Source organism: Oncorhynchus nerka, unplaced genomic scaffold (assembly GCF_034236695.1).
Source record: "Oncorhynchus nerka isolate Pitt River unplaced genomic scaffold, Oner_Uvic_2.0 unplaced_scaffold_1227, whole genome shotgun sequence".
Lineage (NCBI taxonomy): Eukaryota > Metazoa > Chordata > Actinopteri > Salmoniformes > Salmonidae > Oncorhynchus > Oncorhynchus nerka.
In genome coordinates, this window is record NW_027040111.1 from 14,595 (window position 1) to 42,103 (window position 27,509).

At 46.4% G+C, this 27,509-nt stretch overlaps 2 protein-coding genes across 5 annotated transcripts in view; one reads left to right on the forward strand and one right to left on the reverse strand.

Annotated features, from left to right (window-relative positions):
- Window positions 1-303: 303 nt before the first annotated feature.
- Window positions 304-27,461, reverse strand: dmtf1 (cyclin D binding myb-like transcription factor 1). Of its 4 annotated transcripts, XM_065015904.1 has the most exons (14): window positions 27,375-27,461; window positions 15,678-15,760; window positions 12,234-12,340; window positions 8,192-8,277; window positions 6,430-6,529; window positions 6,240-6,316; window positions 5,941-6,098; window positions 4,643-4,675; window positions 4,458-4,567; window positions 3,045-3,273; window positions 2,465-2,616; window positions 1,724-1,894; window positions 711-784; window positions 304-579 (listed from the first exon to the last, which is right to left on the reverse strand). In XM_065015904.1, exons 3-14 carry the CDS (start codon window positions 12,337-12,339, stop codon window positions 319-321), a joined length of 1,557 nt encoding a protein of 518 aa, XP_064871976.1. In that variant the 5' UTR covers window position 12,340; window positions 15,678-15,760; window positions 27,375-27,461; the 3' UTR covers window positions 304-318. The 4 variants fall into 4 exon arrangements, with proteins under 4 accessions (XP_064871976.1, XP_064871977.1, XP_064871978.1 ...); XM_065015905.1 differs by lacking the exon at window positions 15,678-15,760 and having other exon boundaries at window positions 27,375-27,456; XM_065015906.1 differs by lacking the exon at window positions 27,375-27,461 and having other exon boundaries at window positions 396-579; window positions 711-780; window positions 15,678-15,905.
- The window catches only part of cwf19l1 (CWF19 like cell cycle control factor 1), a 59,769-nt gene continuing 48,307 nt past the window's right edge, over window positions 16,048-27,509 (forward strand). Inside the window, exon 1 of the mRNA XM_065015902.1 lies at window positions 16,048-16,130. Within this exon, the coding sequence (XP_064871974.1) occupies window positions 16,102-16,130 (29 nt within the window). The 5' untranslated portion in view covers window positions 16,048-16,101. The remainder of the gene's footprint in view (window positions 16,131-27,509) is intronic.

Genomic DNA, 27,509 nt, shown 5'->3' on the forward strand with positions numbered 1-27,509 from the left:
TTATTTATCATAATATAACAGACTGAACGTTATTTATCATAATATAACAGACTAAACGTTATTTATCATAATCGGTCACAAGTGTTTCTCTAAAAGCGGTCTGGGTTTAAATATCTTCTATTGTACAGAAAGCTGATTAGATTACTATTACTAGATTACTTCCTGTTACGTTCCCCGGCAAGAAAAACAAAAACAGGGGAATGAACTAAATGTCACTGACAACCAAAACTAAACCGGTTTGAGGAGGGAAAGACACTCATGGGGGGGATGTCCACTGAAAGTTGACCCGTTCTGTAAACGTGGCTCCGTCCCTAACACTCACCGAGAGGCTGTGTAGGATGATGTGTTCTGGGGACGAGGGGGAGGAGCTAGCTGACAGTTGACCCGTTCTGTAAACGTGGCTCCGTCCCTAACACTCACCGAGAGGCTGTGTAGGATGATGTGTTCTGGGGACGAGGGGGAGGAGCTAGCCGTCAGTGTGACGGTGGGATTGCTGGAAAGGCTGAGCGGCAGGCTCTGATTGGCTGCTGTCTGAAGGAAGTATGTCCCTGGAGTCCCTGTAGGGTGCAGGTGGAAAGACTACACACACACACACACACACACACACACACACACACACACACACACACACACAGTGATTGTTGTGATAGTGAGATTAAAAGAAGATTACATCCACATTGTGTCTAAAAGGTAATATTAATCCAACTCACAGGTAGGATCTGTAAGGTCTGCAGAGCAGCAGTGTTGAGGGTGATGGTCTCTGTGTCACTGACACCAGCACTGTCTGATAGAGACACCAGTCAGTACACACACACACACACACCAGCACTGTCTGATAGAGACATCAGTCACTACACACACACACACACACCAGCACTGTCTGAGGCTGATAGAGACACCAGTCAGTACACACACACCCACTCACCCACTTACACACACACACACAAACACACCAGCACTGTCTGAGGCTGATAGAGACACCAGTCAGTACACACACACCCACTCACCCACTCACACACACACACACCACACCAGCACTGTCTGAGGCTGATAGAGACACCAGTCAGTACACACACACACACACACACACACACACACACACCAGCACTGTCTGAGGCTGATAGAGACACCAGTCAGTACACACACACCAACTCACACACACACACACCAGCACTGTCTGAGGCTGATAGAGACACCAGTCAGTACACACACACACACACACTTACCCCTCCCTGTACTGACCCAGGCTGATAGAGACACCAGTCAGACTTCCCCTCCCCTGACACCAGGCTGATCACCAGTCAGTACACACCCTTACTTCCCCTCCCCTGTACTGACCCAGGCTGATAGAGACACCAGTCACTACACACACCCTTACTTCCCCTCCCCTGTACTGACCCAGGCTGATAGAGACACCAGTCACTACACACACCCTTACTTCCCCTCCCCTGTACTGACCCAGGCTGATAGAGACACCAGTCACTACTTCCCCTCCCCACTGACCAGGCTGATACTTACACACCCCTTCCCCTCCCCTGTACTGACCCAGGCTGATAGAGACACCAGTCACTACACACACCCTTACTTCCCCTCCCCTGTACTGACCCAGGCTGATAGAGACACCAGTCACTACACACACCCTTACTTCCCCTCCCCTGTACTGACCCAGGCTGATAGAGACACCAGTCAGTACACACCCTTACTTCCCCTCCCCTGTACTGACCCAGGTGTGTGATCTGCAGGGGGATCTGCAGTGCTGTGACGGGCCGGGAGGGGGAGCTACAGCACTCCTCCAATCGCGTGACTCGGATCTGCAGGGAAGGGCTACCTGGCCCAGGGCCCGCCCCTAACGGCACCTGAGTCTCCATCAACTCCTGAAGACCCTTCAGTAACACTACACACAAACACACAGTATTATCTGCAGTAGTAACACTACACACAAACACACAGTATTATCTGCAGTAGTAACACTACACACAAACACACAGTATTATCTGCAGTAGTAACACTACACACAAACACACAGTATTATCTGCAGTAGTAACACTACACACAAACACACAGTATTATCTGCAGTAGTAACACGATCACTAGTTTGTTAACATGTATGATTTAATCATGTTGCTGATACTGGATATGAGAGGTCAGGGGTCAGAGGTGAGGAGAGTTAAGGGTCAGAGAACAGGAGGGAGAAGTAAGAATCAGAGGTCAGGGGTCAGAGGAGAGGTCAGAGTAAGGGGTTAGAGGTGAGGAGTGATGAGAGATAAAGGTCAGAGGTGAGGAAAGGTAAGGGTCAGGTCAGAGGTGAGAAGTGATGAGGTAAGGGTCAGAGGTGAGGAAAGGTAAGGGTCAGGTCAGAGGTGAGAAGTGATGAGGTAAGGGTCAGAGGTGAGGAAAGGTAAGGGTCAGGTCAGAGGTGAGAAGTGATGAGGTAAGGGTCAGAGGTGAGGCCCAGAGGTGTTACCGTGGAAGGGCAGTTCCTTGTGATTGGCTACTTGTCTCTTGATGCTCCACCACTTAGATCTGAGCCACTGAGGAGAGCGAACACTGCTCCACCCCCCCGCTAGCTCCTCCCACTTTAACTCATTCTCGTCATCCACATCCAACTCCACTATCCTGCACACACACACACACACACACACACACACACACACGGAGAGAGAGTAAGCCAGAAGAAGTAGACACCAGATAAAGGTACTTTGATCAATAAAGCTGGTTTGAATTCTGCTTTCTAATAAATGTAATTACCCACCCCCAGAACCCCACCACCCAGAACCCCACCACCTAGACCCCCACCACCTAGACCCCCACCACCTAGACCCCCACCACCCAGAACCCCACCACCCAAACCCCATCACCCAGACCCCCACCACCCAGAACCCCACCACCCAGATACCCAACCCCCACCACCCAAATACCAACCACCCAGATACCCAACCCCCACCACCCAGAACCCCACCACCCAAATACCAACCACCCAGATACCCAACCCCCACCACCCAGACCCCACCACCCAGACCCCCACCACCCAGACCACTCCCTACCTGTGTACTAAGCTGAGATCCTGGTCTTTGGTCCACTCCGTCCCTCCACTCTGTTTCCAGTTGAGGTAGTTGAGCCATTTAGAGCGACACTGTTTCTCCGACCGCGTTCCCACCAGATCAGCTACAGCCGCCCACGACACCCCGCCCGTCACCGCGCGGCCCGGACACACACCGGCCAGGGCGTAGACACTGTCCGATAGACGCCTCTCCTCCTCCTCACTCCACTTCCCTACACACACAGACAACTGGAAGTCCCGCTTCCTAAAGCATAAACCCTCCAGGAGAAAGTATCTGACCTGCTTCCTAAAGCATAAACCCCCCAGGATAAAGTATCTGACCTGCTTCCTAAAATATAAACCCTCCAGGAGAAAGTATCTGACCTGCTTCCTAAAGCATAAACCCTCCAGGAAAAAGTGTCTGACCTGCTTCCTAAAGCATAAACCCTCCAGGAGAAAGTATCTGACCTGCTTCCTAAAGCATAACCCTCCAGGATAAAGTGTCTGACCTGCTTCCTAAAGCATAAACCCTCCAGGATAAAGTATCTGACCTGCTTCCTAAAGCATAAACCCTCCAGGAGAAAGTGTCTGACCTGCTTCCTAAAGCATAAACCCTCCAGGATAAAGTATCTGACCTGCTTCCTAAAGCATAAACCCTCCAGGATAAAGTGTCTGACCTGCTTCCTAAAGCATAAACCCTCCAGGATAAAGTATCTGACCTGCTTCCTAAAGCATAAACCCTCCAGGATAAAGTATCTGACCTGCTTCCTAAAGCATAAACCCCCCCAGGATAAAGTATCTGACCTGCTTCCTAAAGCATAAACCCCCCCAGGATAAAGTATCTGACCTGCTTCCTAAAGCATAAACCCCCCCAGGATAAAGTATCTGACCTGCTTCCTAAAGCATAAACCCCCCCAGGATAAAGTATCTGACCTGCTTCCTAAAGCATAAACCCCCCCAGGATAAAGTATCTGACCTGCTTCCTAAAGCATAAACCCCCCAGGAGAAAGTATCTGACCTGCTTCCTAAAGCACAAACCTGCTTCCTAAAGCACAAACCCCCCAGGAGAAAGTATCTGACCTGCTTCCTAAAGCACAAACCCCCCAGGATAAAGTATCTGACCTGCTTCCTAAAGCATAAACCCCCCCAGGATAAAGTATCTGACCTGCTTCCTGAAGCATAAACCCTCCAGGATAAAGTATCTGACCTGCTTCCTAAAGCATAAACCCTCCAGGAGAAAGTATCTGACCTGCTTCCTAAAGCATAAACCCTCCAGGAGAAAGTATCTGACCTGCTTCCTAAAGCATAAACCCTCCAGGATAAAGTATCTGACCTGCTTCCTAAAGCATAAACCCCCCAGGGTAAAGTATCTGACCTGCTTCCTAAAGCATAAACCCTCCAGGAGAAAGTATCTGACCTGTGTTGCAGGTGTCCTTCATTAGTCGGCAGCGGTCTTTAACAGATGAGGCGCTGCGGCCCAGAGCGGCTCCTATGGTGGCCCAGTCATTACCATGCTGCTGTCTCAGCCTAAACACATCACATCCTCAGACTGCGTATGGACTGGAGACACATTTATAGAGGAGGAAGTGATGTCATACTCACTCTTTCAGCTTGTTGATCTCCTCAGGAGAGTACCTTTACAACAACAACAGCAACAACAACAACATCAGCTCACACACACCAACCCACCAAAACTCTGTGTGTGTGGGGGGAGGGGGTATGATCATGTGTGTGTGGAGGGAGGGAGGGGTTGCTATGACGGTGTGTGTGGGGGAGGGGTTGCTATGACGGTGTGTGTGGAGGGAGGGGTTGCTATGACGGTGTGTGTGGAGGGAGGGAGGGGTTGCTATGACGGTGTGTGTGGAGGGAGGGGTTGCTATGACGGTGTGTGTGGAGGGAGGGGTTGCTATGACGGTGTGTGTGGGGGAGGGGTTGCTATGACGGTGTGTGTGGAGGGAGGGGTTGCTATGACGGTGTGTGTGGAGGGAGGGGTTGCTATGACGGTGTGTGTGTGGAGGGAGGGGTTGCTATGACGGTGTGTGTGGAGGGAGGGGTTGCTATGACGGGTGTGTGTGGAGGGAGGGGTTGCTATGACGGTGTGTGTGTGGAGGGAGGGGTTGCTATGACGGTGTGTGTGTGGAGGGAGGGGTTGCTATGACTGTGTGTGTGGGGGAGGGGTTGCTATGACGGTGTGTGTGGAGGGAGGGGTTGCTATGACGGTGTGTGTGGGGGAGGGGTTGCTATGACGGTGTGTGTGGAGGGAGGGGTTGCTATGACGGTGTGTGTGGGGGAGGGGTTGCTATGACGTGTGTGTGGAGGGAGGGGTTGCTATGACGGTGTGTGTGGAGGGAGGGGTTGCTATGACGGTGTGTGTGGGGGAGGGGTTGCTATGACGGTGTGTGTAGGGGAGGGGTTGCTATGACGGTGTGTGTGGGGGAGGGGTTGCTATGACGGTGTGTGTGGAGGGAGGGGTTGCTATGATGGTGTGTGTGGAGGGAGGGGTTGCTATGACGGTGTGTGGGGGGGAGGGGTTTCTATGACGGTGTGTGGGTATGATGATGTGGGGGTGTATGATGATGTGGGGGTGTATGATGATGTGGGGGGATATGATGATGGGGGATATGATGATGTGGGGGGCTATGATGATGTGGGGGGCTATGATGATGTGGGGGGTCTGATGATGTGTGGGGGTATGATGATGTGTGGGGGTATGATGATGTGTGGGGGATATGATGATGTGTGTGTGCGGGCGGGGGGGGGTATGATGATGTGTGTGTGGGGTATGATGATGGTGTGTGTGTGCGGGGGGGGGGTATGATGATGTGTGTGTGTGGGGGGGTATGATGATGTGTGTGGGGGGGGGGTATGATGTTGTGTGTGCGGGCAGGGGGGGTACTGACTTGCCCACATGGTTGCGGTTATCGTACATGCGGAGGACTCGTCGGTAGACGGCGAACAGCGGTCGGTTCAGACCCCAGGCCACGCTGCGGTAGAAATCCTTACGCTCCTCCTTAGACATCTCAAAGATGATCTCAGCTGGGTCCTCCATTCCCCGACCCTGCACACACACACAAAGTAGTACAGACTCCCTAACACAAGTCACCTGGTGGGAACTCTTACCGTGTGTGTGTGTGTGTGTGTGTGTGTGTGTGTGTGTGTGTGTGTGTGTGTGTGTGTGTGTGTGTGTGTGTGTGTGTACCTTCACATATTGTTGGATGTTGCTCATCAGGAGGTCGATCTCCTCTTTAGACCACATGCCTTGTTTCCACTTATGACCTGCAGACAAACAACCAATCACAGCCTCTGTTAGCCCACTGACCAATCACAGCAGGCGTAAACCCACTGACCAACCACAGATATATGTAGCTCCATGTGCATTGTGTGAACACCTTTGTTAACCAGTGTGTCTTTATCCTCCTTGGTGGTGAACCAGGCCTGGCTGACAGGAGATATCTCTTCACTGTTCTGAGGATCCTCACTCTGCAAGATCTACACACACACACAGTAAAGAAAAATTAAAAGGACGGGAGGGGAGAGGAGAGAGAATGAGAGGAGAGAGAATGAAAGGAGAGAGAAGAGAGGAGAGAGGAGAAGAGAATGAGAGGAGAGAGGAGAGGAGAATGAGAGGAGAGAGAGAGAATGAGAGAGAGAGAAGAGAAGAGAGAGAGAGAGAATGAAAGGAGAGAGAGAAAGGAGAGGAGGAGAATGAGAGGGGAGAGAAGGAGAGAGAATGAAAGGAGAGAGAGAAGAGGAGAGAGGAGAGAGAGGATGAGAGGAGAAGAGAATGAGAGGAGGAGAAGAGGAGAAGAGAATGAAAGAGAGAGGAGAAGAGGAGAGAGGAGAAGAGAATGTGAGGAGAGAGGAGAAGAGGAGAGGAGAGAGAATGAAAGGAGAGAGGAGAAGAGGAGAGAGGAGAAGAGAATGAGAGGAGAGAGAATGAAAGGAGAGAGGAGAAGAGGAGAGGAGAAGAGGAGAGAGGAGAAGAGAATGAGAGGAGAGAGAATGAAAGGAGAGAGGAGAAGAGGAGAGAAGAGAATGAGAGGAGAGAGAATGAAAGGAGAATGAGAGAAGAGGAGAGGAGAAGAGAATGAGATGAGAGGGGAGAGAATGAAAGGAGAGAGGAGAAGAGGAGAGGAGAAGAGAATGAGAGGGGAGAGAATGAAAGGAGAGAGGAGAAGAGGAGAGAGAAGAGAATGAGAGGAGAGAGAATGAGAGGAGAGAGAATGAAAGGAGAGAGGAGAGAGAATGAGAGGGGAGAGAATGAAAGGAGAGAGGAGAATGAGAGGAGAGGAGAGGAGAATGAGAGGAGAGAGAATGAAAGAGAGAGGAGAAGAGGAGAGGAGAGAGAAGAAAGGGAGAGAGAAGAGAGAGGAGAGAGAGAATGAGGAAAGAGAAGAGAGAGAGAATGAAAGGAGAGAGGAGAAGAGAAGAGAGGGGAGAGAATGAGAGGAGAGGAGAAGAGAATGAGAGGGAGAGAATGAAAGAGAGAGAGGAGAGAGGAGAAGAGAATGAGAGAGAGAATGAAAGGAGAGAGGAGAAGAGAATGAGAGGGGAGAGAATGAAAGGAGAGAGGAGAAGAGAATGAGAGGGGAGAGAATGAAAGGAGAGGAGAAGAGGAGAGGAGAGAGAGAGGAGAAGAGAATGAGAGGAGAGAGAGAAGAGAGGAGAGAGAGAGAGGAGAAGAGAGAGAGAAGAGAATGAGAGGAGAGAGAATGAAAGGAGAGAGAGAGAGGAGAGAGAGAATGAGAGGGGAGAGAATGAAAGAATGAAAGGAGAGAGAGAGAAGAGAATGAGAGGGGAGAGAATGAAAGAGAGAGGAGAAGAGGAGAGGAGAAGAGAGAGAAGAAGAGAGAGAGAATGAAAGGAAGAGAGAGGAGAAGAGAATGAGAGGGGAGAATGAAAGGAGAGAGAAGAAGAGAGGAGAGAGAGAAGAGAGGAGAGAGAGGAGAAGAGGAGAGAGGAGAAGAGAATGAGAGGGGAGAGAATGAAAGGAGAGAGGAGAAGAGAATGAGAGGAGAGAGAATGAAAGGAGGAGAGGGAATGAGGAGGAGAGGAGAGAGAATGAGAAGAGGAGAGAGAATCAGAGGAGAAGAGAGGAAGAGGAGAGAATGAGAGGAGAGAAAGAGGTCGTGGGAGGGGTTTGTCAGGTACCTGTATCTGGGCCACCCCCTCTTCCGTAATGTCACTGTCGTCGGTGGCGGTCATAGTCACCTCGAAGCTCTCGTCTCCCTCTGACACTGAAACAATGACTTATCAAGGACCTAAGACCAGCTCAGTTCATCCCTACCATTGTGACAATGAGCCATCATAATGCTGCATCAAATGTACATGGTCCCAGGGGCATTGGCAGATACAATGTAAATAACTTACACGATGTCCCCCTAATTGCCCTGAATGCCTCAGGTTATCAGTCAAGGCCGAGGTAGCAGAGAGAGAAACCACAGTCTGCACATGTTTTACTCATCTTAGATACTTTGTATCTAATCCAGTGCAACAATGTTAAGGTATGATTGACGGTAGGTTGTCCAACTACTATAAGGAGCGTTGTCTCCTGTTTCGCCACACAGATCTTTACTATAGACTACTGAGGTACTCATAACTAACCACCCTGCATCATAACTAACCACCCTGCATCATATCATCTTACTATAGACTACTGAGGTACTCATAACTAACCACCCTGCATCATAACTAACCACCCTGCATCATAACTAACCACCCTGCATCATATCATCTTACTATAGACTACTGAGGTATTCATAACTAACCACCCTGCATCATAACTAACCACTCTGCATCATAACTAACCACCCTGCATCATAACTAACCACCCTGCATCATATCATCTTACTATAGACTACTGAGGTACTCATAACTAACCACCCTGCATCATAACTAACCACCCTGCATCATAACTAACCACCCTGCATCATATCATCTTACTATAGACTACTGAGGTATTCATAACTAACCACCCTGCATCATAACTAACCACTCTGCATCATAACTAACCACCCTGCATCATAACTAACCACCCTGCATCATAACTAACCACCCTGCATCATATCATCTTACTATAGACTACTGAGGTATTCATTACTAACCACCCTGCATCATAACTAACCACCCTGCATCATAACTAACCCCCCTGCACCATAACTAACCACCCTGCATCATAACTAACCACCCTGCATCATAACTAACCACCCTGCATCATAACTAACCCCCCTGCATCATAACTAACCACCCTGCATCATAACTAACCACCCTGCATCATAACTAACCCCCCTGCATCATAACTAACCACTCTGCATCATAACTAACCACCCTGCATCATAACTAACCACCCTGCATCATAACTAACCCCCCTGCATCATAACTAACCCCCCTGCATCATAACTAACCACCCTGAGGTATTCTGTACGTGAATCTCTGTCTGCAATTGCATTTTATGACTAAAGAGTTTTATACCAAGGTTCATCTATCTGAAAGACTGATAGTTGAAGGAAACGTACATGTTCTCATGTGGAAAATCATGAGCGCATTCAACATTGGACTTTATAGGGGAGTCAAGACTGTCTGATCTACTAACCCCCCTGCATCATAACTAACCACCCTGCATCATAACTAACCACCCTGCATCATAACTAACCACTCTGCATCATAACTAACCACACTGCATCATAACTAACCACTCTGCATCATAACTAACCACCTTGCATCATAACTAACCACCTTGCATCATAACTAACCACCTTGCATCATAACTAACCCCCCTGCATCATAACTAACCCCTGCATCATAACTAACCCCCCTGCATCATAACTAACCACCCTGCATCATAACTAACCCCTCTGCATCATAACTAACCACCCTGCATTATAAATGACCACCTTGCATCATAACTAACCACCCTGAATCATAAATGACCACCCTGAATCATAACTAACCACCCTGCATTATAAATGACCACCCTGCATTATACATGACCACCCTGCATCATAACTAACCCCCTGCATCATAACTAACCACCCTGCATTATAAATGACCACCTTGCATCATAACTAACCCCCCTGCATCATAAATGACCACCCTGCATCATAAATGACCACCCTGCATCATAACTAACCACCCTGCATCATAAATGACCACCCTGCATCATAAATGACCACCCTGCATCATAACTAACCCCCTGCATCATAACTGACCCCCCTGCATCATAAATGACCACCTTGCATCATAACTAACCACCCTGCATCATAACTAACCACCACCCTGCATCATAACTAACCACCACCCTGCATCATAACTAACCACCCTGCATCATAACTAACCACCCTGCATCATAACTAACTACCCTGCATCATAACTAACTACCCTGCATCATAACTAACCACCCTGCATCATAACCCCTGCATCATAACTAACCCTGCATCATAACTAACCACCCTGCATCATAACTAACCACCCTGCATCATAACTAACTACCCTGCATCATAACTAACTACCCTGCATCATAACTAACTACCCTGCATCATAACTAACTACCCTGCATCATAACTAACCCCCTGCATCATAACTAACTACCCTGCATCATAACTAACCACCCTGCATCATAACTAACACCCTGCATCATAACTAACTACCCTGCATCATAACTAACTACCCTGCATCATAACTAACTACCCTGCATCATAACTAACCACCCTGCATCATAACTAACCACCCTGCATCATAACTAACCACCCTGCATCATAACTAACCACCCTGCATCATAACTAACTACCCTGCATCATAACTAACTACCCTGCATCATAACTAACCACCCTGCATCATAACTAACCACCCTGCATCATAACTAACCACCCTGCATCATAACTAACCACCCTGCTTCATAACTAACTACGCAATATAATTTGTAGATCAGTCAGTCAAAATTGACCCATGATACATCACGGTTTTGATTCTCTCGAACAAGGCCAATGTGCGTGTTACCGTGTGGAAGATAATGTGCGTGTTACCGTGTGGAAGATAATGTGTGTGTTACCGTGTGGAAGATAATGTGTGTGTTACCGTGTGGAAGATAATGTGTGTGTTACCGCGTGGAAGATAATGTGTGTGTTACCGTGTGGAAGATAATGTGTGTGTTACCGTGTGGAAGATAATGTGTGTTACCGTGTGGAAGATAATATGTGTGTTACCGTGTGGAAGATAATGTGTGTGTTACCGTGTGGAAGATAATGGGTGTGTTCCCGTGTGGAAGATAATGTGTGTGTTACCGTGTGGAAGATAATGTGTGTGTTACCGTGTGGAAGATAATGTGTGTGTTACCGTGTGGAAGATAATGTGCGTGTTACCGTGTGGAAGATAATGTGTGTGTTACCGTGTGGAAGGTAATGTGTGTGTTACCGTGTGGAAGATAATGTGTGTGTTACCGTGTGGAAGATAATGTGTGTGTTACCGCGTGGAAGATAATGTGTATGTTACCGTGTGGAAGATAATGTGTGTGTGTTACCGTGTGGAAGATAATGGGCGTGTTACCGTGTGGAAGATAATGTGTGTGTTACCGTGTGGAAGATAATGTGTGTGTTACCGTGTGGAAGATAATGTGTGTGTTACCGTGTGGAAGATAATGTGTGTGTTACCGTGTGGAAGATAATGTGTGTGTTACCGTGTGGAAGATAATGTGTGTGTGTTACCGTGTGGAAGATAATGGGCGTGTTACCGTGTGGAAGATAATGTGTGTGTTACCGTGTGGAAGATAATGTGTGTGTTGTTACCGTGTGGAAGATAATGTGTGTGTTGTGTGTTACCGTGTGGTGATAATGTTACCGTGTGGAAGATAATGGGCGTACCGTGTGGAAGATAATGTGTGTGTTACCGTGTGGAAGGTAATGTGTGTGTTACCGTGTGGAAGATAATGTGTGTGTTACCGTGTGGAAGATAATGTGTGTGTTACCGCGTGGAAGATAATGTGTGTGTTACCGTGTGGAAGATAATGTGTGTGTGTTACCGTGTGGAAGATAATGGGCGTGTTACCGTGTGGAAGATAATGTGTGTGTTACCGTGTGGAAGATAATGTGTGTGTTACCGTGTGGAAGATAATGTGTGTGTTCCCGTGTGGAAGATAATGTGTGTGTTACCGTGTGGAAGATAATGTGTGTGTTACCGCGTGGAAGGTAATGTGTGTTACCGTGTGGAGGACAGTGTAGTATGATGCTGCCGTCGCTGTCCTGGGTGAGAGTGACCGAGTTGACAGACTCCAGGGTCACCGAGTCCTCGTCTTCCCCCGTGCTCATACTGAAACACACACACACACACACACACTTCAACTACACTGATAGCATGCGTGTCAAGAAAGATATGCCATTCATTTATAATAGTTGACCACATTTAGATGGGCAGTACAAGAAGGAAATAGGACACAAGAAAATAGGACACAAGGAGGCCTCAGATCTGGATCAGTGAATCTCTCTCAACTGAGTCAAATATAACAAACTGTGTGCTGTGAATTAGAGGTCGACTGAGTCAAATATAACAAACTGTGTGCTGTGAATTAGAGGTCGACTGAGTCAAATATAACAAACTGTGTGCTGTGAATTAGAGGTCAACTGAGTCAAATATAACAAACTGTGTGCTGTGAATTAGAGGTCGACTGAGTCAAATATAACAAACTGTGTGCTGTGAATTAGAGGTCAACTGATTAATCGGAATGGCCAATTAATTAGGGCCGATTTAAAGTTTTCCTAACCATTTGGAAATCAGTATTTTTGGGCGCCGATTTCCGATATATATATATATACACACACACACATTTAATTTTTTTGTAGACCTTTTATTTAACTAGGCAAGTCAGTTAAGAACACATTCTTATTTTCAATGACGGCCTACTGTGGGTTAACTGCCTGTTCAGGGGCAGAACGACAGATTTTCACCTTGTCAGCTCAGGGGTCCAATCTTGCAACCGCACAGTTAACTAGTCCAACGCTCTAACCATTGCACTCCACGAGTAGCCTGCTGGTTACGCGAATGTAGTAGAAGCCAAGGTAAATTGCTCGCTAGCATTAAACTTATCTTATAAAAAACAATCAATCATAATCACTAGTTATAACTACTAAACCAGTTTTGCAGGCAATATTAACCAGGTGAAATTGTGTCATTTCTCTTGCGTTCATTGCACGCAGAGTCAGGGTATATGCAACATTTTGGGCTGCCTGGCTCATTGCGAACTAATTTGCCTGAATTTTACATAATTATGACATAACATTGAAGGTTGTGCAATGTAACAAGAATATTTAGACTTAGGGATGCCACCCGTTAGATAAAATACCGAACGGTTCCGTATTTCACTGAAAGAATAAACGTTTTGTTTTCAAAATGATAGTTTCCGGATTCGATCATATTAATGACCAAAGGCTTGTATTTCTGTGTGTTATAATGTTATAATTAAGTCTGATTTGATAGAGCAGTCTGACTGAGCAGCAGCAGGCCCGTAATCATTCATTCAAACAGCACTTTCGGGCGTTTTGCCAGCAGCTCTTCGCAAGCACAGCGCTGTTTATGACTTCAAGCCTATCAGCCTAATGGCTGGTGTAACCAATGTGAAATGGCTAGCTAGTTAGCTGGGTGTGCGCTAATACTGTTTCAAACGTCACTCGCTTTTAGATTTGGAGTAGTTATTCCCCTTGCTCTGCAAGGGCCGCGGCTTTTGTGGAGCGATGGGTAACAATGCTTCGAGTGTGGCTGTTGTCGATGTGTTCCTGGTTCGAGCCCAGGTAGGGGACGGAAGCTATACTGTTACACTGGCAATACTAAAGTGCCTATAAGAACATCCAATAGTCAAAGGTATATGAAATACAAATGGTATAGAGAGAAATAGTCCTATAAATACTATATTAACTACAACCTAAAACCTCTTACATTGGAATATTGAAGTCTCATGTTAAAAGGAACCACCAACTTTCATATGATCTCATGTTCTGAGCAAGGAACTGAAACGTTAGCTTTATTACATGGCACATATTACTTTCTTCTCCAACACTTTGTTTTTGCATTATTTAAACCAAATTGAACATGTTTCATTATTTATTTGAGGCTAAATTGATTTTATTGATGTTTTATATTAAGTTAAAATAAGTGTTAATTCAGTATTGTTGTAATTGTCATTATTACAAATAAAAAATGAATCGGTATCGGCGTTGAAACATCATAATCTGTCGACCTCTACTGTGCATACCATGTAGCTAGCTGAGCCTGTGAATAACGTGTAGCTAGCTGAGCCTGTGAATACCGTGTAGCTAGCTGAGCCTGTGAATACCATGTAGCTAGCTGAGCCTGAGAATATTGTGTAGCTAGCTGAGCCTGTGAATACCATGTAGCTAGCTGAGCCTGTGAATACCATGTAGCTAGCTGAGCCTGTGAATACCATGTAGCTAGCTGAGCCTGTGAATACCATGTAGCTAGCTGAGCCTGTGCATATCATGTAGCTAGCTGAGCCTGTGCATATCATGTAGCTAGCTGAGCCTGTGCATATCATGTAGCTAGCTGAGCCTGTGCATATCATGTAGCTAGCTGAGCCTGTGAATACCGTGTAGCTAGCTGAGCCTGTGAATACCGTGTAGCTAGCTGAGCCTGTGAATACAGTGTAGCTAGCTGAGCCTGAGAATATCATGTAGCTAGCTGAGCCTGTGAATACAGTGTAGCTAGCTGAGCCTGTGAATACCGTGTAGCTAGCGGAGCCTGAGAATATTGTGTAGCTAGCTGAGCCTGTGAATACCGTGTAGCTAGCGGAGCCTGAGAATATTGTGTAGCTAGCTGAGCCTGTGATTACCGTGTAGCTAGCTGAGCCTGTGAATACCATGTAGCTAGCTGAGCCTGTGAATACCATGTAGCTAGCTGAGCCTGTGAATACCGTGTAGCTAGCTGAGCCTGTGAATACCGTGTAGCTAGCTGAGCCTGTGAATACCGTGTAGCTAGCTGAGCCTGTGAATACCGTGTAGCTAGCTGAGCCTGTGAATACAGTGTAGCTAGCTGAGCCTGTGAACTTTGCAATTTGGCTAAAACACGAATTATTTAGTTAGCCTCGTTCGTTCAGTAAGGCTTTTATAGTTACGGCTGTGTCTTAGTCAAAAACAGAGGCTTTACAACAACGGCTAAATCAAATAAAAATGTATTTGTCACATGCTTCGTAAACAACAGGTGTAGACTAACAGTGACAAAATAATGAGGAATAAAGAGACAATGAGTAGCGATAACATGGCCATATACACAGGGTACCGAGTCAATGAGCAGGGAGGGGTACGAGGTTATTGAAGTAGATATGTACATACAGGTAGGGGTAACGTTACTAGGCAACAGGATAGATAAAACAGTAGCAGCAACGTCTACATGATTACACAACCAGGCCCTGTGCTGGTCGTTAGCCATAGCACATCATGCTAAATGAAAGAAGGCGAAAAGTCTCCGACGCCATGTTAGATCAGAAATTGTAGCTTGTGGTGTCTACGCAGGGTCGACATTTCAGCGTTGTTATTGTGTTGTGTCTATGTTGCAGCCCGTTTCATCATTGGCTCTATCTTTTTTTACCACATCGAGCCCCAAGCACAATCTGAATTATACGTTTGATTTTGTTACTTACTTCCTGTTTTTGGTCCGGGCACTTCGGAGAGACCAGGATGGAGGCAAATGCCAGGATGGAGAAACACTCTGGTGGGGTTTCCGCTAGATAACACAGCCACAAAGGAGAAATCGTAAAAAATCGTGGGAAAAAAGGTCTTCATTTCATGTTAGGGCTAGGTATAAGGTTAGCAGTGTTAGTTTAAAAATCAGAGTTTAAGAAGATATTTTGTCGAAATAGGCGGGGGTTATGACTTTGTGGCTGTGTTAACTAGTGACTACCCTCTGGTAGAGAAGGCATGAGGGTTGCCAGATAAGGTCAGAAAAACAAAGTTTCTTCAGTTGCTTTGTTCAGAGAGGAAGAGGCAAAGTGAGACGTTTACTTCGCCCGAAATCTGTCCACGATAAATAAGAATACGAATTGAGAAATGTTCATATAGAGGTCAATGAGTGTCAAATTTGGTCAACAAAAAAGGTAATTGCTAATTTGCTATGTGAGGCTTATTTGATTCAATATACGTTTCGTAATGGTTAGGTCGTGTTACGAATGCACTGATATAGGTGGAAGTGTCGCATTTCAGCAACTTTAAAAAATGACATTGCCATTGAGGGATTTTAAATTAGTCAACTGGGTGGGGATTTCTATTAGTTGAAGGCAATCAGCATTGGAAGAAGAACATTGACTACTTTAAAATGGAGATGGCCTTAATGGCGATGCCCATGCTGTCACAGATGCTACAATGGCACAGATACAAAGATGAGTCCTCTATCTCTCTCTATGGCCTGTTTTTCACCGGTATTTGCCCTCTCATTGGCTATAATGGTCCTACTGATCTTGCCTCCTCCCATCTGCCTTCCATCTTTTAGGACATGTATTTCCATTGTAAGAGCAGTCAATCGACTATATTGTCAATATAAAAGACAATCTATGCTTTGGTTCAAATCTAAAGGTGTCCAACAAACTAAAGGTCTCCAAACTGTTAACGGATATCAACAAAATAAAATGGAACATTTGTTTATGATTTTGTAGTGAGACAACCTTTACACCTATACATTTGCCAAAAATACACTTATCTGGCAACCCGGAGCATTCACATTGCTCTATTGTCAGTCATCGGACTATAATCATTTTCGCTATAAACGATTTTTGAAAGAGCTCCAACATGTCGGAGAGAAAGTATATAGAAATCACGTATTCGATAAATAATAAATATTGTATTATGGAGGATTCTGTGTTAAATATTGAATTATGGAGGATTCTGTGTTAAATATTGAATTATGGAGGATTCTGTGTTAAATATTGAATTATGGAGGATTCTGTGTTAAATATTGAATTATGGAGGATTCTGTGTTAACTCATTTGCAGCTGGCAATCAGCTCAGACACACACCTGATCCTATCAAATACCAAGTGGAATAAGGCATTTGATTGTGATTTATTGGAAGGAGAAAATACATCAAGGGACACAACAGTATTACAATTCAATAGATTTTATTGGTGTAAATATAATAAGGCTTTAACAGAGGATTTGATGGGATAGATACACTGAAATAACTGAACTATGAATATGATTTATTATATTTTCCATCTCTTGTTCTCTTGTTATAATTAAGGATCCCATTTAGTAACTGCCAAGGCAGCAGCTACTCTTCCTGGGGTTTATTATGGATCCCATTTAGTAACTGCCAAGGCAGCAGCTACTCTTCCTGAGGTTTATTATGGACCCTCATTAGTTCCTGCCAAGGCAGCAGCTACTCTTCCTGGGGTTTATTATGGATCCTCATTAGTTCCTGTCAAGACAGCAGCTACTCTTCCTGGGGTTTATTATGGATCTCCATTAGTTCCTGCCAAGGCAGCAGCTACTCTTCCTGGGGTTTATTATGGATCTCCATTAGTTCCTGCCAAGGCATCAGTTACACTTCCTGAGGTTTATTATGGATCCCCATTAGTTCCTGCCAAGGCAGCAGCTACACTTCCTGAGGTTTATTAAGGATCCCATTTAGTTCCTGCCAAGGCAGCAGCTACACTTCCTGAGGTTTATTATGGATCCTCATTAGTTCCTGCCAAGGCAGCAGCTACTCTTCCTGGGGTTTATTATGGATCCTCATTAGTTCCTGCCAAGGCATCAGCTACACTTCCTGAGGTTTATTATGGATCCTCATTAGTTCCTGCCAAGGCAGCAGCTACACTTCCTGAGGTTTATTATGGATCCTCATTAGTTCCTGCCAAGGCAGCAGCTACTCTTCCTGGGGTTTATTATGGATCCTCATTAGTTCCTGCTAAGGCATCAGCTACACTTCCTGAGGTTTATTATGGATCCCCATTAGTTCCTGCCAAGGCAGCAGCTACTCTTCCTGGGGTTTATTATGGATCCTCATTAGTTCCTGCCAAGGCATCAGCTACACTTCCTGAGGTTTATTATGGATCCTCATTAGTTCCTGCCAAGGCAGCAGCTACACTTCCTGAGGTTTATTATGGATCCTCATTAGTTCCTGCCAAGGCATCAGCTACATTTCCTGAGGTTTATTATGGATCCCCATTAGTTCCTGCCAAGGCAGCAGCTACACTTCCTGAGGTTTATTATGGATCCTCATTAGTTCCTGCCAAGGCATCAGCTACACTTCCTGGGGTTTATTATGGATCCCCATTAGTTCCTGCCAAGGCATCAGCTACACTTCCTGAGGTTTATTATGGATCCTCATTAGTTCCTGCCAAGGCAGCAGCTACACTTCCTGAGGTTTATTATGGATCCTCATTAGTTCCTGCCAAGGCAGCAGCTACACTTCCTGGGGTTTATTATGGATCCTCATTAGTTCCTGCCAAGGCAGCAGCTACACTTCCTGAGGTTTATTATGGATCCTCATTAGTTCCTGCCAAGGCATCAGCTACACTTCCTGAGGTTTATTATGGATCCTCATTAGTTCCTGCCAAGGCATCGGCTACACTTCCTGGGGTTTATTATGGATCCTCATTAGTTCCTGCCAAGGCAGCAGCTACACTTCCTGAGGTTTATTATGGATCCTCATTAGTTCCTGCCAAGGCAGCAGCTACACTTCCTGAGGTTTATTATGGATCCTCATTAGTTCCTGCCAAGGCAGCAGCTACTCTTCCTGGGGTTTATTATGGATCCCCATTAGATCCTGCCAAGGCAGCAGCTACTCTTCCTGGGGTTTATTATGGATCCCCATTAGTTCCTGCCAAGGCAGCAGCTACACTTCCTGAGGTTTATTATGGATCCTCATTAGTTCCTGCCAAGGCAGCAGCTACTCTTCCTGGGGTTTATTATTGATCCCCATTAGTTCCTGCCACAGCAGCAGCTACTCTTCCTGAGCTCCAGCAACATTAAGGCAGTTATACACTTTAAAGGCGGCCGAAGGAGGAATTGGCTTTGGGGGTGACCAGTGAAATATACCTGCTGGAGCACGTACTACGGGTGGGTGCTGCTATGGTGACCAGTGAGCTGAGATAAGGCAGGGATTTACCTAGCAGACACTTATAGATGATCTGGAGCCAGTGGGTTTGGCGACGAATATGAAGCGAGGAACAGCCAACGAGAGCATACAGGCTGCAGTGGTGGGTAGTATATGGGGCTTTGGTGACAAAATGGATGGCACTGTGATAGCAAATTGGATGCAGTCTGAGTAGAGTGTTGGAGGCTATTTTGTAAATGACATTGCCAAAGTCAAGGATCGGTAGGATAGTCAGTTTTACGAGACTATGAGTGAAGGATGCTTTTTTGCGAAATAGGAAGCCAATTCTAGATTTAATTTTGGATTGGTGATGTTTAATGTGAGTCTGTAAGGAGAGTTTACAGTCTAACCAGACACCTAGGTATTTATAGTTGTCCACATATTCTAAGTCAGAACCGTCCAGAGTAGTGATGCTGGACAGGCGGGCAGGTGCTGGTAGCGATCGGTTGAAGAGCATGCATTTCGTTTTACTTGCTTTTAAGAGCAGTTGGTGGCCACGGAAGGAGAGTTGTCTGGCATTGAAGCTCGTCTGGAGGTTAGTTAACACAGTGTCCAAAGAAGAGCCAGAAGTATACAAAATGGCGTCATCTGCGTAGAGGTGGATCAGAGAATCACCAGCAGCAAGAGCGACATCATTGATATATACAGAGAAAAGAGTCGTCCCGAAGATTGAACCCTGTGGCACCCCAATAGAGACTGCCAGAGATCCGGACAACAGGCCCTCCGATTTGACACACTGAACTCTGTCTGAGAAGTAGTTGGTGAACCAGGCGAGGCAGTCATTTGAGAAACCAAGGCTGTTGAGTCTGACGATAAGAATGTGGTGATTGACAGAGTCGAAAGCCTTGGCCAGGTTGATGAATACAGCTGCACAGTATTGTCTCTCATCGATGGCAGTTATGATATCATTTATGACCTTGAGGGTGGATGAGGTGCACCCATGACCAGCTCGGAAACCAGATTGCATAGCGGAGAAGGTACCTGTGAATACCATGTAGCTAGCTGAGCCTGTGAATACCATGTAGCTTGCTCAGCCTGTGAATACCATGTAGGGTAGCTGTGAATACCATGTAGGGTAGCTGTGAATATCATGTAGCTTGTTGTGAATATCATGTAGGGTAGCTGTGAATACCATGTAGGGTAGCTGTGAATACCTTGTAGGGTAGCTGTGAATATCATGTAGGGTAGCTGTGAATATCATGTAGGGTAGCTGTGAATATCATGTAGCTTGTTGTGAATATCATGTAGGGTAGCTGTAAATATCATGTAGGGTAGCAGATAATATCATGTAGCTTGTTGTGAATATCATGTAGGGTAGCTGTAAATATCATGTAGGGTAGCTGTGAATACCATGTAGGGTAGCAGATAATATCATGTAGCTTGTGAATATCATGTAGGGTAGCTGTAAATATCATGTAGGGTAGCTGTAAATATCATGTAGGGTAGCAGATAATATCATGTAGCTTGTTGTGAATATCATGTAGCTTACATTTACATTTAAGTCATTTAGCAGACGCTCTTATCCAGAGCGACTTACAAATTGGTGCTTTCACCTTATGACATCCAGTGGAGCAGCCACTTTACAATAGTGCATCTAAGTCTTTTAAGGGGGGGTGAGAAGGATTACTTTATCCTATCCTAGGTATTCCTTAAAGAGGTGGGGTTTCAGGTGTCTCCGGAAGGTGGTGATTGACTCTGCTGTCCTGGCGTCGTGAGGGAGTTTGTTCCACCATTGGGGGGCCAGAGCAGCGAACAGTTTTGACTGGGCTGAGCGGGAACTGGACTTCCTCAGTGGTAGGGAGGCGAGCAGGCCAGAGGTGGATGAACGCAGTGCCCTTGTTTGGGTGTAGGGCCTGATCAGAGCCTGGAGGTACTGAGGTGCCGTTCCCCTCACAGCTCTGTAGGCAAGCACCATGGTCTTGTAGCGGATGCGAGCTTCAACTGGAAGCCAGTGGAGAGAGCGGAGGAGCGGGGTGACGTGAGAGAACTTGGGAAGGTTGAACACCAGACGGGCTGCGGCGTTCTGGATGAGTTGTAGGGGTTTAATGGCACAGGCAGGGAGCCCAGCCAACAGCGAGTTGCAGTAATCCAGACGGGAGATGACAAGTGCCTGGATTAGGACCTGCGCCGCTTCCTGTGTGAGGCAGGGTCGTACTCTGCGGATGTTGTAGAGCATGAACCTACAGGAACGGGCCACCGCCTTGATGTTAGTTGAGAACGACAGGGTGTTGTCCAGGATCACGCCATGGTTCTTAGCGCTCTGGGAGGAGGACACGATGGAGTTGTCAACCGTGATGGCGAGATCATGGAACGGGCAGTCCTTCCCCGGGAGGAAGAGCAGCTCCGTCTTGCCGAGGTTCAGCTTGAGGTGGTGATCCGTCATCCACACTGATATGTCTGCCAGACATGCAGAGATGCGGTCGCCACATGGTCATCAGAGGGGGAAAGGAGAAGATTAATTGTGTGTCGTCTGCATAGCAATGATAGGAGAGACCATGTGAGGTTATGACAGAGCCAAGTGACTTGGTGTATAGCGAGAATAGGAGAGGGCCTAGAACAGAGCCCTGGGGGACACCAGTGGTGAGAGCGCGTGGTGAGGAGACAGATTCTCGCCACGCCACCTGGTAGGAGCGACCTGTCAGGTAGGGCGCAATCCAAGCATGGGCCGCGCCGGAGATGCCCAACTCGGAGAGGGTGGAGAGGAGGATCTGATGGTTCACAGTATCGAAGGCAGCCGATAGGTCTAGAAGGATGAGAGCAGAGGAGAGAGAGTTAGCTTTAGCAGTGCGGAGTGCCTCCGTGATACAGAGAAGAGCAGTCTCAGTTGAATGACTAGTCTTGAAACCTGACTGATTTGGATCAAGAAGGTCATTCTGAGAGAGATAGCGGGAGAGCTTGCCAAGGACGGCACGTTCAAGAGTTTTGGAGAGAAAAGAAAGAAGGGATACTGGTCTGTAGTTGTTGACATCGGAGGGATCGAGTGTAGGTTTTTTCAGAAGGGGTGCAACTCTCGCTCTCTTGAAGACGGGAGGGACGTAGCCAGCGGTCAGGGATGAGTTGATGAGCGAGGTGAGGTAAGGGAGAAGGTCACCGGAAATGGTCTGGAGAAGAGAGGAGGGGATAGGGTCAAGCGGGCAGGTTGTTGGGCGGCCGGCCGTCACAAGACGCGAGATGTCATCTGGAGAGAGAGGGAGAAAGAGGTCAGAGCACAGGGTAGGGCAGTGTGAGCAGAACCAGCGGTGTCGTTTGACTTAGCAAACGAGGATCGGATGTCGTCGACCTTCTTTTCAAAATGGTTGACGAAGTCATCTGCAGAGAGGGAGGAGGGGGGGGAGGGGAGGAGGATTCAGGAGGGAGGAGAAGGTGGCAAAGAGCTTCCTAGGGTTAGAGGCAGATGCTTGGAATTTAGAGTGGTAGAAAGTGGCTTTAGCAGCAGAGACAGAGGAGGAAAATGTAGAGAGGAGGGAGTGAAAGGATGCCAGGTCCGCAGGGAGGCGAGTTTTCCTCCATTTCCGCTCGGCTGCCCGGAGCCCTGTTCTGTGAGCTCGCAATGAGTCGTCGAGCCACGGAGCGGGAGGGGAGGACCGAGCCGGCCTGGAGGATAGGGGACATAGAGAGTCAAATGATGCAGAAAGGGAGGAGAGGAGGGTTGAGGAGGCAGAATCAGGAGATAGGTTGGAGAAGGTTTGAGCAGAGGGGAAGAGATGATAGGATGGAAGAGGAGAGAGTAGCGGGGGAGAGAGAGCGAAGGTTGGGACGGCGCGATACCATCCGAGTAGGGGCAGTGTGGGAAGTGTTGGATGAGAGCGAGAGGGAAAAGGATACAAGGTAGTGGTCGGAGTCTTGGAGGGGAGTTGCAATGAGGTTAGTGGAAGAACAGCATCTAGTAAAGATGAGGTCGAGCGTATTGCCTGCCTTGTGAGTAGGGGGAAGGTGAGAGGGTGAGGTCAAAAGAGGAGAGGAGTGGAAAGAAGGAGGCAGAGAGGAATGAGTCAAAGGTAGACGTGGGGAGGTTAAAGTCGCCCAGAACTGTGAGAGGTGAGCCGTCCTCAGGAAAGGAGCTTATCAAGGCATCAAGCTCATTGATGAACTCTCCGAGGGAACCTGGAGGGCGATAAATGATAAGGATGTTAAGCTTGAAAGGGCTGGTAACTGTGACAGCATGGAATTCAAAGGAGGCGATAGACAGATGGGTAAGGGGAGAAAGAGAGAATGACCACTTGGGAGAGATGAGGATCCCGGTGCCACCACCCCGCTGACCAGAAGCTCTCGGGGTGTGCGAGAACACGTGGGCGGACGAAGAGAGAGCAGTAGGAGTAGCGGTGTTGTCTGTGGTGATCCATGTTTCCGTCAGTGCCAAGAAGTCGAGGGACTGGAGGGTGGCATAGGCTGAGATGAACTCTGCCTTGTTGGCCGCAGATCGGCAGTTCCAGAGGCTACCGGAGACCTGGAACTCCACGTGGGTCGTGCGCGCTGGGACCACCAGATTAGGGTGGCCGCGGCCACGCGGTGTGGAGCGTTTGTATGGTCTGTGCAGAGAGGAGAGAACAGGGATAGACAGACACATAGTTGACAGGCTAGAGAAGAGGCTACGCTAATGCAAAGGAGATTGGAATGACAAGTGGACTACACGTCTCGAATGTTCAGAAAGTTAAGCTTACGTAGCAAGAATCTAATTGACTAAAATGATTAAAATGATACAGTACTGCTGAGGTAGGCTAGCTGGCAGTGGCTGCGTTGTTGACTTTGTAGGCTAGCTGGCAGTGGCTGCGTTGTTGACACTACACTAATCAAGTCGTTCCGTTGAGTGTAAAGTTTCTACAATGCTGCTATTCGGGGCTAGCTGGCTAGCTAGCAGTGTTGACTACGTTACGTTGCGTTAAAAGAACGACAATAGCTGGCTAGCTAACCTAGAAAATCGCTCTAGACTACACAATTATCTTTGAAACAAAGACGGCTATGTAGCTAGCTACGATCAAACAAATCACACCGTTGGGACTGTAATGAAATGAAATGAAAATGTGATACTACCTGTGGAGCGAAGCGGAATGCGACCGGAATGCGAAAGTTCTATTCAGTAGACGTTGGCTAGCTGTTGGCTAGCTAGGAGTGACTCCTACGTTAAGGACGACAAATAGCTGGCTAGCTAACCTCGGTAAATTAAGATAATCACTCTAAGACTACACACTCTAAACTACACAATTATCTTGGATACGAAGACAGCAAAGACAACTATGTAGCTAGCTAACACTACACTAATCAAGTCGTTCAGTTGAGTGTGATAGTTACTACAGTGCTACGGTAGACGGTGAACGTTTGCTAGCTGGCTAGCTGCTGGGCAGATAGGAGGACGACGAAATACGATAATTACGCAATTATCACTCTAAGACTACACACTCTAAACTACACAATTATCTTGGATACGAAGACAGCAAAGACAACTATGTAGCTAGCTAACACTACACTAATCAAGTCGTTCAGTTGAGTGTGATAGTTACTACAGTGCTACGGTAGACGGTGAACGTTAGCTAGCTGGCTAGCTGCTGGGCAGATAGGAGGACGACGAAATACGATAATTACGCAATTATCTTTGATACAAAGACGGCTATGTAGCTAGCTAAGAAGAAATTGCTAAGATTAGACAAATCAAACCGTTGTACTATAATGAAATGTAATGAAAAGTTATACAACCTGCAGACCGAAGCAGACCGAAGTGCGGATGCGACCGCTCGCTTGTTGTGAATATCATGTGGGGTAGCTGTGAATACCATGTAGCTTGTTGTGAATATCATGTGGGGTAGCTGTGAATATCATGTAGCTTGTTGGATAGGATAAAGTAATCCTTATCACCCCCCCCCCTTAAAAGACCTAGATGCACTATTGTAAAGTGGCTGTTCCACTGGATGTCATAAGGTGAAAGCACCAATTTGTAAGTCGCTCTGGATAAGAGCGTCTGCTAAATGACTTAAATGTAAATGTAAATGTTGTTGTGAATATCATGTGGGGTAGCTGTGAATATCATGTAGCTTGTTGTGAATACCATGTAGCTTGTTGTGAATATCATGTGGGGTAGCTGTGAATACCATGTAGCTTGTTGTGAATATCATGTAGCTTGTTGTGAATATCATGTGGGGTAGCTGTGAATATCATGTAGCTTGTTGTGAATACCATGTAGCTTGTTGTGAATATCATGTGGGGTAGCTGTGAATACCATGTAGCTTGTTGTGAATATCATGGGGGGTAGCTGTGAATATCATGTGGGGTAGCTGTGAATATCATGTAGCTTGTTGTGAATACCACGTAGCTTGTTGTGAATATCATGTGGGGTAGCTGTAAATATCATGTAGCTTGTTGTGAATATCATGTAGCTTGTTGTGAATATCATGTAGCTTGTTGTGAATATCATGTGGGGTAGCTGGGAATACCATGTAGCTTGTTGTGAATACCATGTAGCTTGTTGTGAATATCATGTGGGGTAGCTGTAAATATCATGTAGCTTGTTGTGAATATCATGTGGGGTAGCTGTGAATACCATGTAGCTTGTTGTGAATATCATGGGGGGTAGCTGTGAATATCATGTGGGGTAGCTGTGAATATCATGTAGCTTGTTGTGAATACCATGTGGGGTAGCTGTGAATATCATGTGGGGTAGCTGTGAATATCATGTGGGGTAGCTGGGAATATCATGTAGCTTGTTGTGAATACCATGTGGGGTAGCTGTGAATATCATGTGGGGTAGCTGTGAATATCATGTGGGGTAGCTGGGAATATCATGTAGCTTGTTGTGAATATCATGTGGGGTAGCTGTGAATACCATGTAGCTTGTTGTGAATATCATGTGGGGTAGCTGTGAATATCATGTAGCTTGTTGTGAATATCATGTGGGGTAGCTGTGAATACCATGTAGCTTGTTGTGAATATCATGTGGGGTAGCTGTGAATATCATGTGGGGTAGCTGTGAATATCATGTAGCTTGTTGTGAATATCATGTGGGGTAGCTGTGAATATCATGTAGCTTGTTGTGAATACCATGTAGCTTGTTGTGAATATCATGTGGGGTAGCTGTGAATATCATGTAGCTTGTTGTGAATACCATGTAGCTTGTTGTGAATATCATGGGGGGTAGCTGTAAATATCATGTAGCTTGTTGTGAATACCATGTAGCTTGTTGTGAATATCATGTGGGGTAGCTGTGAATACCATGTAGCTTGTTGTGAATACCATGTAGCTTGTTGTGAATATCATGTGGGGTAGCTGTGAATACCATGTAGCTTGTTGTGAATATCATGGGGGGTAGCTGTGAATATCATGTAGCTTGTTGTGAATACCATGTAGCTTGTTGTGAATATCATGTGGGGTAGCTGTGAATACCATGTAGCTTGTTGTGAATATCATGGGGGGTAGCTGTGAATATCATGTAGCTTGTTGTGAATACCATGTAGCTTGTTGTGAATATCATGTGGGGTAGCTGTGAATACCATGTAGCTTGTTGTGAATACCATGTAGCTTGTTGTGAATATCATGTGGGGTAGCTGTAAATACCACGTAGCTTGTTGTGAATATCATGTGGGGTAGCTGTAAATACCACGTAGCTTGTTGTGAATATCATGTGGGGTAGCTGTGAATACCATGTAGCTTGTTGTGAATATCATGGGGGGTAGCTGTGAATATCATGTAGCTTGTTGTGAATATCATGTAGCTTGTTGTGAATATCATGTGGGGTAGCTGTGAATATCATGTAGCTTGTTGTGAATATCATGTAGCTTGTTGTGAATATCATGTGGGGTAGCTGTAAATACCACGTAGCTTGTTGTGAATATCATGTGGGGTAGCTGTAAATACCACGTAGCTTGTTGTGAATATCATGTGGGGTTGCTAGCTCAGTAAATGCGTTTAGCCCCTGATCAGTGCATGAGAGAAGAGACCAGTGAAGAAAGCCAACTAGCTAACGTTACTAGGAATGAGATGCACCCAGTCATGGTGGTCCTAGCACTAAGTATTCAGGCAGGTTGTTTGTGCTGTTTGACGGCTGTTCTCTGCCACAACGTTACATTATGACATTAGAGACCGACTTTGAGCGGTTTCCGGGGCGCTGTGCGTGTAACTAACGTCAGTCATAGCACATACTGTTCACTAGTTAGCACGTCAGCTTACTGGCGAGATAAATCAAATAAATCTCATTCTTTGCAGGTCAGGGGTGTCCGGATAGCCTTTCCCCTGAATTTGAGATGTTATTTTTGGTCACCTACTTCGTGTTTTGGACAGGGCACCTCCGGGAAAGAGTCAAATTCCAGGATTCGGGAAGGAGAAGAGTATTTGGTCCGGTTATCACTAGTTACCACAGCCACAACATGCAGTCATGCCTAATTCTACAATGTATCTAA